This window comes from Triticum urartu, unplaced genomic scaffold (genome assembly GCF_003073215.2).
Source record: "Triticum urartu cultivar G1812 unplaced genomic scaffold, Tu2.1 TuUngrouped_contig_8952, whole genome shotgun sequence".
NCBI classification, from domain to species: Eukaryota; Viridiplantae; Streptophyta; class Magnoliopsida; order Poales; family Poaceae; genus Triticum; species Triticum urartu.
This window is the reverse complement of record NW_024119952.1, coordinates 1-16,013: the sequence shown is the minus strand read 5'-3', so window position 1 is coordinate 16,013 and position 16,013 is coordinate 1. Positions and strand designations below refer to the sequence as shown.

At 43.1% G+C, this 16,013-nt stretch overlaps 1 protein-coding gene across 1 annotated transcript; it reads left to right on the top strand.

The window, feature by feature from the left end:
* The first annotated feature begins 431 nt into the window (after positions 1-431).
* On the top strand, positions 432-10,197 carry LOC125532068 (probable protein phosphatase 2C 37). Its single transcript, XM_048696243.1, has 4 exons — positions 432-581; positions 718-1,035; positions 1,122-1,233; positions 9,875-10,197. The coding sequence occupies exons 1-4, from the start codon at positions 483-485 to the stop codon at positions 10,195-10,197; spliced, it is 852 nt and encodes a 283-aa protein (XP_048552200.1). The 5' UTR covers positions 432-482.
* The last annotated feature ends 5,816 nt before the right edge of the window (positions 10,198-16,013 follow it).

Below are 16,013 nucleotides of genomic sequence, written 5' to 3'. Positions count from 1 at the left end.
TTAATAAGGATAATAATGGATAAGATGAGAAAATTAATATGGGTACTAGCTACTTTATAGATAAGTTACGTGCGTTTCTTTGTACGCAAAACTGCTTCAGGAGCGTCTTCCTCCTCTTCCCGCAGGTCGCTTGGTAGCGAAGCCTCTGCTGCTTCAGGAGCCCACAAGCTGTGCTCAATCGGACTGCTCCTTCGCGTCGTCCATCGGTGTACTCTGTAGCTATGGCCAGCGCCGGCGGCGAGTCGGGAGCCAACCCTGCCGTGGCATCGGAGGAAGGCGAGGTCCAGTCGTCACCTCTCTTGTCCGGGTACTACGCATCCTCGGAGGGGTCTGAGGGCTACCTCATGAGCCCAGCGGAAGGGGAGAGCTCCCGCGTGGTGGCGGCGCCGGCGCATCTACTGCCAGCTGAAGAGGCAGCGGCGGCAGTGTGGTACCTGGCGTTCGGATCCGTGTCGCAGCGGGGACTGGATCAGCGGAAGGGCATGGAGGACACCGTGTTGCTGCGCCCGTCCTTCTGCGCCTGGGCCGACGGCTCCCCCATACACTTCTTCGCCGTCTTCGACGGCCACGGCGGCCCACAGGTAACCCCCCGTTCCCTTTCCTCCACATGCTGCCAGACTGCAGCACCTTCCACGCACCTCCAGGTCGAGTGGTCGACACGTCCACGCCCTACCCTAGACGCTTGATTTGCTTGCTACGTGCTACGTGGTGGCACAGGTGTCGGCACTGTGCAGGGACCAGATGCACGTCATACTGGCGGAGGAGCTGGCCCACGCCGCAACTGCCTACCGGAAGGAGCACCCGGAAAATGATGAAGAGGCGGAGCGTCGCGCGTGGGAGGCGGCGCTGAAGCGGAGCTTCGAGCGGGCGGACGCACTGGGGATGGGGCTGTCGGAATCGGGATTGCCCATCATGGGGTCCACTGGCGTGGTGGCGCTCCTGGTCCGCGGCAGCATCCTCATCGCCAACTGCGGTGACTCCCGCAGCGTGCTTTGCCGCGCCGGCAACGCCTTACCACTCTCCCAGGACCACAAGGTGAGAATAATTGTGTCATGCGTATCCTATTTCACTCCTTTGGTCTCGTCTGACCGGACAAATTTGATGCTGATGCGTGGATGCAGCTGGAGCGGCCGGACGAGAGGGCGCGGGTGGACGCGGCGGGCGGCAAAGTGCGGACCTCTGACGACGGGCAGCTGCGCGTACGGGGGGTGCTTGGCATGTCTCGCGCAATAGGTACGCCGTACCTACTGTTTGGTTCTTATTATGCACGTGTGTACTACAATTTTTTTTTGAGAATGTGTGTACTACATACCAACGACGTGTCGTCCGTTTAGTTCTTATGCACACGACGTTTTCTGCCATGCAAAAAAGAGAAGGACGTTTCATTCCCATGCATCATTGTTGGCCTTGTATATCTATCTGCAAGGACGACTCAAAAAAAATCTATCTGGAAGAAAACAAAAGTAAATGCAACTATATCAGCAGGCTGCTACTAATGGTCAAGAGTGATTCGTTTCAAAAAGTGTTTCTTAAATAAAGGAGGAAGCAAAAGTATTTCTATATCACTAAAGGAGGACATTTTCTATTCACCAGCCTGCTGCCCTCTATTACAAAAATAAAATTAAAATGTTTTGTTAAATTAAATTTTTGCATTGCATATTATTATCATCTGACTCAGAATTAAGAATGAACTCTGTTCGAGTTTATAAGGCGGAACCCACATTTCATTTAAAAACAACTTTGACCACTAGTTTATCATTAAATAGTTTTTTGTATGTGTTCAAACGTGTATCATTAGAATTATCGGAAATAATTTGCTACCGATGGTGGTAGGTACGTTCGCCCCCAATTTTTATCACTATTTATTTTGTACTACAAAAAATAACTCTATAACGAAAATGTCGTGACTTTGGACCAGCCAGGCAAGCAAAAAGACAAGTATGCCAAAAAGGCAAGAAAAAAGACTAAGAGAAGTGAGAATAGATAGTAAGAATAGTCATGTTAAGCTTGAAAATTAATGGTAATACACATGCCCAATAATTAATTAAGTTTCCGAAGATATCTGCAAGATCCTAATAATTTTCATTCACGATTAGCTAAGAAAATAGGACTAGTTGTTTTTCCTAAAAGTATTCCTCTCAAACCTTGGTACACTGTGCCACCATCTCCACTTTGTTGGTAGATCGGCGCCCCACCTCTGCCGCTGCCATCTTTGGTATATCTATCTGCAAGGACGACTCAGATAAAATCTATCTGCAAGGAAACAAAAGTAAATGCAACTATATCAACAGGCTGCTACTAATTCATCAAGAGTGATTTGTTTCAAAAAGTGTTTCTTAAATAAAGGAGGAAACAAAAGTATTTCTATATCACTAAAGGAGGACATTTTCTATTCACCAGCCTGTTTCCCTCTAGTACAAAAATAAAATAAAATTGTTTTGTTAAATTAAAATTGCGCGTTGCATATTATTATCATCTGACTTAGAATTAAGAACAAACTCTGTTCATGTTTATAAGGCCAAACCCACATTTTATTTGAGAAAAACTTTGGCCACTAGTTTATCATTAAAATGTTTTTTATATGTGTTCAAACGTGTATCATTAGAATGATCGGAAATAATTTGCTACCCATGGTGGTAGCTACGCCCGGCCCCAATTTCTATCTCTATTTATTTTGGACTATGAAAAATAACTCTATAACGAAAATACCGTGACTTTGGACCAGCCAGGCAAGCAAAGAGACAATTATGCTAAAAAAGGCAAGCAAAAATACTAAGAGAAGTGAGAATAGATAGTAAGAATAGTCATGCTAAGATTGAAAATAAATGGTAATATGCATGGCCAATAATTAATTAAGTTTTTGAAGATATCTGCAAGGTCCTAATAATTTTCATTCATGATTAGCTAAGAAAATAGGACTAGTTGTTTTTCCTGAAAGTATTCCTCTCCAACCTTGGTACATTGCACACCATCTCGATGATCGCCACCCCACCTCTGCCGCTGCCATCTTTGGTATATCTATCTGCAAGGACGACTCGGATAAATCTATCTGCAAGGAAACAAAAGTAAATGCAACTATATCAACAGGCTGCTACTAATTCATCAAGAGTGACTCGTTTCAAAAAGTGTTTCTTAAATAAAGGAGGAAACAAAACTATATCTATATCACGAAAGGAGGACATTTTCCATTCACCAGCCTGTTGCCCTCTAGTACAAAACTAAAATTAAAATGTTGCATTGCAAATTATTATCATCTGATTCTGAATTAAGAACGAACTCTGTTTGAGTTTATAAGGCCAAACCCACATTTTATTTGAGAAAATTTTGACCACTAGTTTATCATTAAAATGTTTGTTATATGTGTTCAAACGTATATCACTAGAATTATTGGAAATAATTTGCTACCCATGGTGGTAGCTACGCCCGTCCCCAATTTTTATCTCTATTTATTTTGGACTATGAAAAATAACTCTATAACGAAAATATCTTGACTTTGGACCAGCCAGGCAACCAAAGAGACAGTTATGCCAAAAAGGCAAGCAAAAAGACTGAGTGAAGTGAGAATACATAGTAAGAATAGTCATGTTAAACTTTAAAATTAATGGTAATATGCATGGCCAATAATTAATTTAGTTTTCGAAGATATCTGCAAGGTCCTAATAATTTTCATTCACGATTAGCTAAAAAAATAGGACTAGTTGTATTTCCTGAAAGTATTTCTCTCCAACCTTGGTACACTGCGCCATCATCTCTACTTTGTTGTTAGATCGCCGCCCCACCTCTGCCGCTGCCATCTTTGGTATATCTATCTGCAAGGACGACTCGATAAAATCTATCTACAAGGAAACAAAAGTAAATGCAACTATATCAACAGGCTGCTACTAATTCGCCAAGAGTGATTCGTTTCAAAAAGTGTGCCCGTTGCGTTCTTACACACAAGGAAACAAAATTATTTCTTACCAATAATGGAGGACATTTTCTATGCACCAGCCTGTTGCCTTCTAGTGGAAAATTAAAAATAAAATATTTTTGAGTTAAAATGTTGCATTCATATTATTATCGTCTGGCTCAGAATTAAGTACTCACTCTACTCTGGTTTATAAGGCCCAGCCCACATGTTATTTGAGAAAAACTTTGACCACTAATTTATCATTAAAATGTTTGTTATATATGTTTAATCTTATATCATATATTTACACATTCAAAGAAACCAATGATTTAAACTGTTTATATTGTTTTTTATTGTGGTTATTAAATTGATGGTCAAAGTTATTCGTAAGATATGTGAGGGTCTTATGAACCCCAACACAAAGAGTACTAACAAACAAGAATATATAGTAAGGACTGTCCTGCTAAATTTTAAATTAATGGTAATATGCATGCCTAATAATTATTTGAGTTTTCATAGATATCTGCACGGTCCTATTAATTTTCATTCTTAATTAGGTAAAAAATAGGACTAGTTGTTTTTCCTAAAAGTGCTCTCCAAACCTGGCGCACTGCGCCATCATCTCCCCTCTGTTGGTAGACCCTCACCCCACCTCCGCCACGACCATCTCTGATATATGTTGTGGGAGTGGTGGCTGGGGAGGCCCCGTTCTACCAGGTGGAGTTATATCTTTCCCATTTTGGGGATATTTTGTAGATACCAGGTGTCCATAGCTTTGACCCTTCACACTATGGTGACTGTGACCACATAATAGAAGTCATCTCAGCTGGCACAACGATGGTGTTGGCGGTGGCACTAGTGTGTCAACTAAATTCTCCTCGAGTCTCCCCGACTCAAGTTCTTGAAATTTTTGTCCGTGGCAACATTGATGCCTTAATGGCTTTTTTTGGCCAATTGTGTTGGCTGACGACCTTATGGTTTGCAAGGTTTATTCATGCATTGGCTTCCCTTTGAAGTTTGGTCCTCCAGCCACGCCTCTATCACATTGGTGCGACCACCAGTATTAGAGTGAGGCGTGTGAGAAGAAAATCTATGTTTGGATATCTAATTCTCCTACCTCCTAGCAGTCTCTCTCTCTCTCCCCTCTCCTCTCCGTGTCCATGAAGGAAGTAATGTTTGTCCCTTAGCCATGTTCCTCAAATCTCTCGTTCCGATCCACAGTGAAATCAAGGTACATTACCAATTCCTTCATTAGTTTCATCAGGTTTGGTTAACTGTTGTTGCTGGAGCAGTCAAATTGCCATATATACCATATGTTGGAGATATGTGTTTCATGTTACCAAGCGCCAGATTCTGTGAATAACCACCCCCACCTGGTAGAAGATCAGGCAGGATCCACCTCAACTGTTAAGAATATTTATGCCAACGCAGTAGGCTGCCAAAGCTCTAACTATGGGTATTTTGGTGTTCCTGTCTCGACTCTATCTCTTAGCTTGAGGTACCATTGCCACTTGAAATTTATTTACTACTCATCTTCCAATGATGCTTTTTGATACATCGGTTGTTTGAACCAGTGTTTATTCATCCAGCCAGGCACTACAAAAAGATAAAGCATGGATAACATCTTGGGAATGCAAGAAGGCAAAGGTCAAGAAGGCTTTTGTCCCACGAGACAACAATACCTAAAATGTGACTAGGGCAGTGGCACCAAGTTTAGTATGAAAAATGGAGACCATACATGTACGGATATGAAAGGATCTCAACTACTAGAAATACATGACCAACAGTGGAGAGAGATATGATACGACTGAGAGGAAGGACAAAATGATATGGGGTGGTGGATGGATATGAATTATGGGTGTGTAACCAGTAAAATGACATATGAGAAACATCCACATAGATCAAGGTCCCTTAAATTTGTAGTTGGGCTTGGAAATTTTTTGGAACACCCAACATTTAATAGTACTTCACACTGTGGTGTAATGGTAATCATAACCATATGGGGATAGCTATATCTTCCCCCTTTTGGGGGATTTTATGTAGATGTTAGTTGTCCACAGCTTTGACCATTCACAGTAAAGTCATCTCTGTTGGCACAACGATGGAGATGGTGCTGGCGCTAGTGTGGCAAATAAAGTATCCTCCAATCTCCCCGGCTCGAGTTCTTGAAAATTTTGTTCTGACCGATGGCCTTTTGCTTTGCAGGGTTTATTAACACAATAGTTTCCCATTGTACTTTGGTCATCCAGGCTCGTCTCTATCACGTTGGTGTGACCTCTAGTACTGGCATGAGGCCTGTGAGAAGAAAGTAAATATATGGATGTTTATTTCTCTTGCCACCTCGAATTGTCTACTCTGTGTGTGTGTGTGTGTGTGTGTGTGCATGAAGGAAATATTGGTTGTCCCTTAGACATACTCCTCAAATCTCTTGTTTTGATGCACTATGACATCATTACCAATTTCCTCATTAGTTTCGTCTGGTTGGGCAAACTGGTGTTGCTGGAGCAATTAGATTGGCAAACATACCATATGTCCGAGATATGTATTTGATGTTACCAAGCGCCGGATCCGGCAAATAACCACCTCCACTGCCCCCACTGCCACAAGACCAGGCGAGATCCACCTCAACTATTTACAATTTTGTGTCGACGCAATTGTCTGCCAAAGCTCTCACTATCGGTATCATGTTGTTGTCGTCTCAACTCTATCAGGTACCATGGCCACTCACAATGGCTTTACTACTCATCTTCTCATGAAGTTTTTTGATACATCGGTTGACCGTTGTTTATTCATCCAGCCGAGCATTGCAAAAAAGATAAATGTGAAGGACATCTTTTCCAAGCAAGAAGGCAATAGGTCAAGAAGCCTCTTGTCCCACGACACAACAATACTTAAAACACGGTCAGGGTAATGAAACCAAGTTTAGTATGAGAGATGGTGACCATACATGGATGGATATGAAAGGATCTCAATGATTGGACATACATGCCAAACAAAGGAGAGAGACATGATACGACTAACAGGCGGGACAAAAAGATATGGGGTGGTGGATTGATATGAACCGTGGGTGTGTAACCAGTGAGGTGACATATGAGACACATCCACATATATCTAGGTCCATTAAATTTGTAGTTGAGCATGAGTAAATTGGTAACACACAACACTTGACATTACTTACTCTTTTTTGGTACACATTGTGGTGTAATTTTAATCTCTCTCTCTCTCACTCACTCACTCACTCATGTGCATGAAGGAGATATTGGTTTTCCCTTAGCCATGTTCCCCAAATCTCTTTTTCTAATGCACAACAACATCAAGTACATTACCAAGTTTGCCATTAGTTTCATCAAGTTAGGCTAACTGATGTTGCTGGAGCATTCATATTGCTATACATATCATATGTCGGAGATATGTATTAATTTGATGTTACCAAGCGCCGGATCCGGCGAATAACTGCCTCCATGGCCCCGCCTGGCACTAGATCAGGTGAGATCCACCTCAACTGTTTATAATTTTTGTGCCGACGCACTAGGCTGTGGAATCTCTCATTACGAGTATCTTGTTGTTCTTATCTCGACTCTATCTCTTAGCTTGAGGTACAATGGCCACTCAAAATGTCTTCACTGCTCGTCTTTACATGATGCTTTTTGATACATCAGTTGTCTGAACCGGTCTTTGTTCATCCATCTAGGCATTGCGATAAAGCATGAACAACATCTTGGGGAAGCAAGAAGGCAATAGGTCAAGAAGGCTTCTGTCCAACAACGCAACAAACCGAAAACGTGATCAAGGTAATGGCACCAAGTTTAGTATGAGAGATGGCGACCATACATGTGCGGGTATGAAAGGATTTGTTTTCTAGACAACAACATGGAAGGATGTATTATAATTTCATATAAGAAGGGTCAAGCGACTACTACAACACCACCAGCAGATACAATGACAAAAAGGCAAGAAACTCCATGCTAATCCATGTTATTAAAACTGCGCCTACAACAATCGAAAGCAAGAGAACTCACGTTGAGCGATCTCCAGCCAAGATGGTGAAGATAAGGGGCACCGAGCTACCAGACCGCGTCCCTACCGATGCACTAGACAACCAAGACGCGGCAAAGTCCATAGGACTTGGTTGGGCAAATGTACCGCTCCAACCATATCTCCTAGGAAGTTGGCTAGTGGGTGGCCGGGCCTAGCCAAACCCGAGGAAGAAGACATGTTAGAAGTCTTGGTTATGGCATACATTGCACCCGGCCCGAAGGCCCATGCCCTAAGAAGCAACCCAAACCCTAAAATTAGACACCTCAAGCTACAACTCCGATGACTCGACGTATAGCCAAGGCAGCGCCTTCATGAAGGACACGACGTCGTGACGCCGCCGCTTCCTGTTCCAACGAACCGAAATAAGGGTTTCTCTTGGTACTCGAGGAGAGACATTGCCAAAGGCCATTGTAGTGCCACCGAGGAGGACATGGCACCTGCGGGCATTGTCGCTGCAAGTATAGGCCAGCCATGCAGGCATTTCGCCCCGGCCCGTGACCAAAATCCAAACCACCGGAGCGGAGATGAGGGGACAAGTCATTGGCTGAGTCCACCACTTCTGGAAGGAAAGCCACACCCATCGTTGATGAAGAAAGTGCAACCTAGAGAAGAAGAGAGTAAAACCTTTGAATTTCCAAGTCCTCACGTCCTCCGGGGCAAGTTTCAGCATTGTCCTTTGTGGAGAAATTCTTGATCCCTAGGATTTCATTCACGGGTGTCATTGGGGAAGAGAGGGTAGAGACAAATAGAGAGATAGAGATATAGAGGAGAGAAAGGAAGAGAATTCTTTTCTCGAGGTGGGGAAGGTCTGGTTCAAACATAGCTAAAAATGGAGATGGGGAATGAGTCGTGGGGGACTAAGATGGCTCCTTTTATTTTTTTTGGGATAAGTATCCCTATTTTTCTCAGTCTTCCCTGGGCCTCTGTATATCTCCTGGAGAGTGAGGAATAAAAGAAGTGTTGCCAAATAATGTGAAAAGAGTACCTTAAAGGGTGCTCATATTTTACACAACCTCTCAAAAAATTTATCAGCCTCCTCTCGATTTTAATTTTTTTTCTAGAAGTTTCCAACGCCTTCTGTCAATTTTCCAAATAATCTTAAAAAATACGAAATATTTTCGTAATTTTATAGTGGTCTAGGGACCTGTCCCTATTTTTGTTTCCAAAAATCGAGTTTTCTTTGCAAATTTGAAGATCTATCGGAAATAAAAAATATTTTTGCACAATAACCTGTTTTTGGTCGAATTCGCCCCTCGCGGGCTATTATTTGGCCTGTTGACCCAGACAGCGAGCTAGGATGCCTAGCCGGCTCCGAAGCGGTATACACCAATCGGATGATGCGCTGGGGGAGGGAGGGAGGGGAGGGGTGCCACATCGCCTTGATTGAACCATAGCTCTACTTAGTGCAAGTTTCCTAAATATCTAGCATACATGAGTAGTTTGCCTATGGAGACGTTTATTTGTATAAGAATAAAAAACGATGTGTATTATCCATAACACTATAGTAACGTAGAAAATTATTTGAAGGCATTCATAGCTGAAACCAATTGTTACCTTGTGTATAACTAGAATGGCGGAAGATATCATTTATAAAATAATATTTCATTTGGACAATCATGAATTTGTATCATTTTAACAAATTTACATGTAGCAAGGATGTTATCATGTATTGTTGCATTCATATTCCTTATAAAATTCAAATGAATGTTGCTGGATGTGCGTAGAACATTGATGTTTTTATGAAATTTTTATGATCAGATTTCTGTTCTTGGTTTCGATCAATATATGAGAGTTGTTTCCCTTAATAGTTTCTAAAGAGTTATTCCAATTTTTTTATTTATTTTTCACAAGTTCATTCATTTGTACAAGAAGTATACTTTTTGTTTAGTAAATATTTCATTTTATGCTTCTAGAATCCGATTTCATGACAGTAAACTATACTTGCAGGGCACAAGCTCCTTAAGCCTGCAGTTATATGTGAGCCAGATATAACCATGATGACTAGATCAGAGGATGACGACTGCCTAATCCTCACGAGCGATGGCTTGTGGGATGTCATCGAGAACCAGATTGCCTGCAATGCCGTGAGGAACTGCCTAGAATTTGAAAACAAGAACAACCAAGGTGCTCCTAGACGGGGTGCACTGATAAGACAAGAGGAAGAGGTTGGCTGCAACAATGCTGCAACCCTCCTAAAGAACATGGCAATCTGCAAGCATAGCCAGGATGACATTAGTGTTGTCGTACTTGATCTGAAGGCGAGAGGTTAGCTAGGAATACTGCATGAGGTCATCATCTCCTTTGCAGCTTAGATTTGATGTGGATAAAACATTGCCATGGTTAGAGATTTATAATAGACATGGATGATTAGAAATGTACAAAAAATGTTGGTCACATATATCTTCATTGCTTAGTGTTCCCATTAGTTTTTTCCGTGGTAGCTTTGTTTGTGGTTTTCACTCAAACCTGCTGAACTCATCTCATACAAGTTTGGTGTTTGCATTTAGCACTCAAGCAAAAATGTGCTTGTGTGTTACACCCACCAGAGCTCTGGTATTACCTGGCTTAGGCCCATTTTTTTGCTTGAGTGGTAACTACAAATTTGAAGCAGGGTGCAGGCCTAATGGGCTAATACGAAACAAGGTAGTTGCTCCACAAAACAAAAACGGAACTACTTTGGATGGTGGAACTCGTTGTTAACGGATACCCCTAGAAAAGCACTGAACTCTCGTGGCGATAAGTAGCGCTAAAGTTTTGGTGAACTTTTTCACAGAGGGACGCTGGGGAGATGATGTACAGTTTATTTTTCGTGAGATCTGGATTCCAAAATAAAATATTTTGCAACCTGAGCATCCAAATTATGAACTGGTTCCATCATTGTGTTCCCCGCATTGACATATTTGAAATTAGATCAGATCTTAATAGATTTTGACGAAATCATTTTTGAGCATAATTTTTACTCCAAAAGATAATAAACATGTGCTTCCAATGGTAACAAAGTTGTATTTCACACTCAAACATACTTGTACTTCCCATGTGGGTAGTCTACTCGTGCCTAGAGTAAGTTTTGCTCTCTACTTAGTAACTCTACTATGTGACGTTGAAGACACATGTGTGCTTCATGGCCAAGCGCACATGTGCTTTGCATGTTATAGATGCCAAGCACAAATGTGCTGCAGTTTTAACCTATACTCCTGACTTGTAGCAACTTGTACTCCTCAATGCAACATGTAGCTAATCAGTTAGTCAATACAACGGAACTATACTACAAACATGGGAAATTTGGGTACGGGGCTTCTAGGAAAACGTAGAAAGCAATTCATAAGAAAAACAAGGGAGAAAACAACACTTGGCTCCTCTGCGAGCCCCTAGCTTACCCCGTGCTCCACAAGTGACAAGTTCCAAGCGCGCCACCGGTAGCCCAGCAAGGGGATACCCCTGATTAGTTGTTCCCAGGTATCTTGTGTCTAATTCTATGTACCTAAGGGAGTCATTGTCACTAACTTATTTTTCACAACATGCAACCATGCCGCCTCATCATACAACTATGAATAGGATAATGCCCACCTCACCATGCATTCATGCATGGTAAAAGGGCCACCACAACATTCAACCATGCATGAGAAAATGTTTTTCATTTATATTCAATAAATATAGTTACAACTATACATAATCCAATATAATAAGTCATATGACACTACAATTTTCGTTCTCATGTTATCAACTAAAATTTTCATCAACTGCCGCTCTATAGATCATTACAAAGAAATAACACGGGATATCCTCTATTACAAAGAAATTCGTGAACCAACAATGGATCATTAATTTCCTATTTCATCCCATGGCTGACAATTTTTGGCAAATCCTTTTCCAACTGCCGCTCTTAGAGAACTTCGTCTCCACTAAACCCTCTTATTGTTCCATTTTTGCCTCAAATTAATTAACATGAGCGTCAACTTCATCTAGGCTGCTCGCTATCCATCTCACTCTTCTCGCATGTGGTTCCTCAATCTCGAGGACATGCCATCTCTGTAGCACCCCATGTTGATGGATCACCGTTTCCACTACAAGAGAGCACTGATGGCACATTACGACATTAGATGGCCGCGGTTCCCATCGCCCATGGAGGATTGCCACACCAAGCTTCAGAAGATTATTGTTGCCGCCCTTACCTGAAATGCATTACCTCTTTGGGAACAACAATGACATGCAACAACACGTCGGCCGACTGCATGAATTGACCCCATAACTTCCTTATCCAACCTAGGTTCTAATTCATCTCATTTTCTCTTTATTTTTGTATAATCAAAAATCAGTTAAATGAAAAAAATTGGTCTCTACGTTGTGCCTATGTTTTAGTTTGTGTCATCCCAGCGGGTGTGCTTCCATTGTGTTGCTAGCATGTCCCGTGGGTCCTCCATGTCGCTTGCTAGGTGTACCACATACTTTGATGGTTCTGCACGTGTTCCTTTACCACGAAGGTGGAGCAGGTGGTGGGTGTGTGGCCAACGTTGGTGGAATATAGCCATATGCATTATGCCTAGGCGCATAGAAACTAACAATGATATATTTTTGTTGTCGCAAGCAATTTCTATCGACGCAAATTCTTTTTTTGGGCATACACTTATAATATTTTAAGCAATGTTTTACAAAATATTGCCGCAGCAGCCGATTCTTCCTCCCGTTTTGTAGCATATTCTTGCAGACTTCCAGATGTCCGCCCATCTATGGTCACCGTTGACTTGAAGATAGGTTCATGATGCAGACCAGTCTGAGTGGTGTTATACAAATGTAAATCTTTCTGTAGGTCTTGAGCATAATTTCGTAACTGAGACTTGTAAGATAGATGTATTTCTGCAATATATAAATAAATTAGTGAGTACCACAAATATAGAAGAAACATGTGTAAACGATCATCAGGAACATTTTTAGTGGCAGGAATAAAAACGTCACAACGGCGTGATAGACACGAAAAAGAAATCAAATCAATTTTTGGCATGAGGGGCATTTATATAGGTAGTAAAGGCCAATAGAGAACAGAAAAAACATAAGAATAATTTTCAATAGCCAATAAGCTATCCATTTCTACTAGACGCTCTCTGAGTAGCTAGCAATATTTTTCTCGAATATGCACGAGTGTGCATATCATATATTAAAGAAGAAAGGCAAAAGAATGCCTCCACCATAGTTACATTAGCAACATAACACGCTACTCCTCACGACTTCCCCGCCTTGCTAGCATACTGAAGAAGGGGCTTAATTACATTCCCTTTCAGTAGGCCCACCGACACCCACACCAAACCCTCTAATCTTATAAGGCGAAACAGCAACTCAACGGACAACTGTGCACCATCAAAGCCTACGACATTCATGTGCTTCCGGATCTCCCACATTGTAAGCCCACAGATGGTGCGAAGGTCCTTTATGATCATGTTGTTAGGCCCTTGCTTACTGATCAGCCAAGGGTGAGGGAATCATGTTGGGACGGCGCCCACTCAAGCCGCCCCAAAGCCCCACAGATAATAGTCCCATCTTGTCCTTGCAAGCACACACGTGAGAAATAGATGATTAATCGTTTCCTCTTCCTGGTCATGTTGGGACGGCGCCCACTCCGTCCGCCCAAAAGAGTAGCTTGCAACCAAAAGGGCTTAAACATTCATTTAACAGTTGACACCACTTATCTATGCCAATATAAAAAGACCTAAATGGGTAGATCCAAAATATCTTGACCGTCAAATCATGTTATCTAGCGGTTTAAATCGCTCCAATGTGGAGCACCAAACATGTTTAACGCTCTAATTACCCACCACATTGGCTATAAACACGTTTTGACTCAACGCTATCCTCCCATGAAATCTGCAATGTAATTATTATCCTACCATTCCCGCGAAAAAAGTAATTGATATCTTACCAAATACCAACGGTGTACGCCGGCGTCGCCCACCGCGGCTGCTAGCATAGGTTGTTCAGACCGAGCTTGTACATCATCGATCGCGTCGCGTAGGAGCGGGCTAGATCAGAAACAGGAAACGGGATTGAAGCTGGGAAGGGAAGGGTTTCCTCGGGGCTTCGATCTGATCTGCGCGCGGCTGCGTTTCGGCCGGCCTCGTGTGCACTAATTGGACGCGCCAGCAAGCACTACTGTGTTTCTTTCTTTCTTTGGATTTGGAAGTCTGCTGACAGCTTTGCAGAGGGTGATGTTCACTGTTAAATGCATGTTGGGAGCTGTCAATTCCAATTAATGCCGTGAAACTGGAAGGTTTTTATTTCTGTCGTTTCCCATTTTTTATGCTTTCCTTTTAACACTCCCCAAATACGTACCTCAGTTCAGCTTGGGAAATTTTAAAATTTCCAGATTTCAATGAACATGTTTGTTTGGGACATGGTTCGACACACGCACCCGTTATGAATAGTAAATTCAGAAAAAAATATGTACTGACTTTTTTCCAAAAAATCTGAATTTTTTTCCGCATACATGATTTACCACTCTACTCGCATATGAAATTTCAGAAACAAATGACACCCACTGGATTCAGTGGCGTCCCTACACATAACCGGAGGGTTCAGTGGGGTCCCTAAATTACTGAGGTGCCCACACACCTTATCCAGGTGCTACACATAATCAGAGGGTTCAGTGACGTCCCTAAATTACGTCGAGGAAGGAGATGTCTCCAACGGTGGCGGCAGTATGGCCAATGGCTTTCATGTCGAGGTCGGAGCTTGTGCAGGGTCAGCAGAAGATGATGGTCATTTTTATGCATAACTGTTTTGACAAATATGTGATGCAAACTTTTTGAGAAATTTGTGATTAACATTTTTTAAGTACACGATGAATATTTTTTTAAATACAAATAACTTTCTTTAAATATGCAGTGAATATGTTTTGATCCGGGCGCCGAGATCCCCGCCGCCACCTTCCCCTGCACCCGCCCGGGCTTTGCCGATGGCCGTCTCTGGTGGCAGCGAGGGAGGGAAGGGGGACAAGGTGAGGCGGCGCGATGAAAGATCAGATCGGCCCCGATGCGCCCGGGAGGCAACACGAGGGCCACATGGGAGGGACGGCGTCATGGGCTATGTCAGTTTGATCAATGAGTAATCAAGTTTTTTCCCCAAAAGAAAAGAAAATAAAAAAATGAAAGATACTCCCTCCATCCCATAATATAAGAGCATTTTTCACAGTAGAGTAGTGTAAATAACACTTATATTATGGGACGGAGGGAGTCGAAGATAATAATGCTAAAATATTAAAAACGAGTAGAAATTAATTACGAGTAATAAATGGATAAACATGTGTCTGTCGCCTGCCGCCGTGTAGCCACAATTCCATATATCGTGTCCGTTACACAAAACTGGTTCGCTCCCAAAGACCAGATTTCTTTTCTTCTTCATCCCCCAGCTTTCATCCGCCCCTTGTGTGTTCGTTTCTTTCCCACAAGTCTTGCTTGGTAGCGAATTCTCTGCTGCTTTAGGGCCCTCGCCTATTCTAATCAATATGCTCCCTTCAGTGATCGTCGATCTGTAGTTATGGCCAACGCGGTGTTCCCGCCGCCGGCAAGTGGGGCGCCGCCCCCGCCATGGCCTCCGTGGAAGGCGAGGCGCAGTCCCCACCGCCCTCGTCCGGGTACAACACATCGTCGGAGTCGGAGGGGTTTCTGACAGGCACTGAGGAAGGGGATGGATCGGGTGTGGTGCTGGCGCCCCTGCTGCGGTGCTGCCAGCTGAAGCGGCGGCGGCGGCAGTGTGGTCCCTCTCTTATCGGTCCGCGTCGGAGTGGGGAATGGATCCGCGAAAGGGTATGGAGGACACCATATCGTTGCGCCCGGGCCGATAGCTACCCCATGCACTTCTTTGCCGTGTTCGACGGCCAGGGTGACCCCCCAGGTAACCTTCCAAGCCACCTCCAGGTCTAATGGTCAGCACCATCCACGCTCTTTCCGCAACACCTTTGATTGGCTTGCTACATCGTGGTGCTGTGTCGGCCCTGTGCAGGGACCAAATGCACGTCATACTTGTGGAGGAGCTGGTAGGCACGGTAACAGCCTACCCGAAGGAGCACCCGGAAATGGATGACGAGGTGGAGCGTCGT

Excerpts from the sequence above, each read along its gene's own strand:
- LOC125532068 (XM_048696243.1), top strand. The coding sequence starts at position 483 with ATGGAGGACACCGTGTTGCTGCGCCCGTCCTTCTGCGCCTGGGCCGAC. Across the intron at positions 1,036-1,121 it reads CACTCTCCCAGGACCACAAG|CTGGAGCGGCCGGACGAGAG; the intron begins GTGAGAATAATT and ends GCGTGGATGCAG. Across the intron at positions 1,234-9,874 it reads TGGCATGTCTCGCGCAATAG|GGCACAAGCTCCTTAAGCCT; the intron begins GTACGCCGTACC and ends CTATACTTGCAG.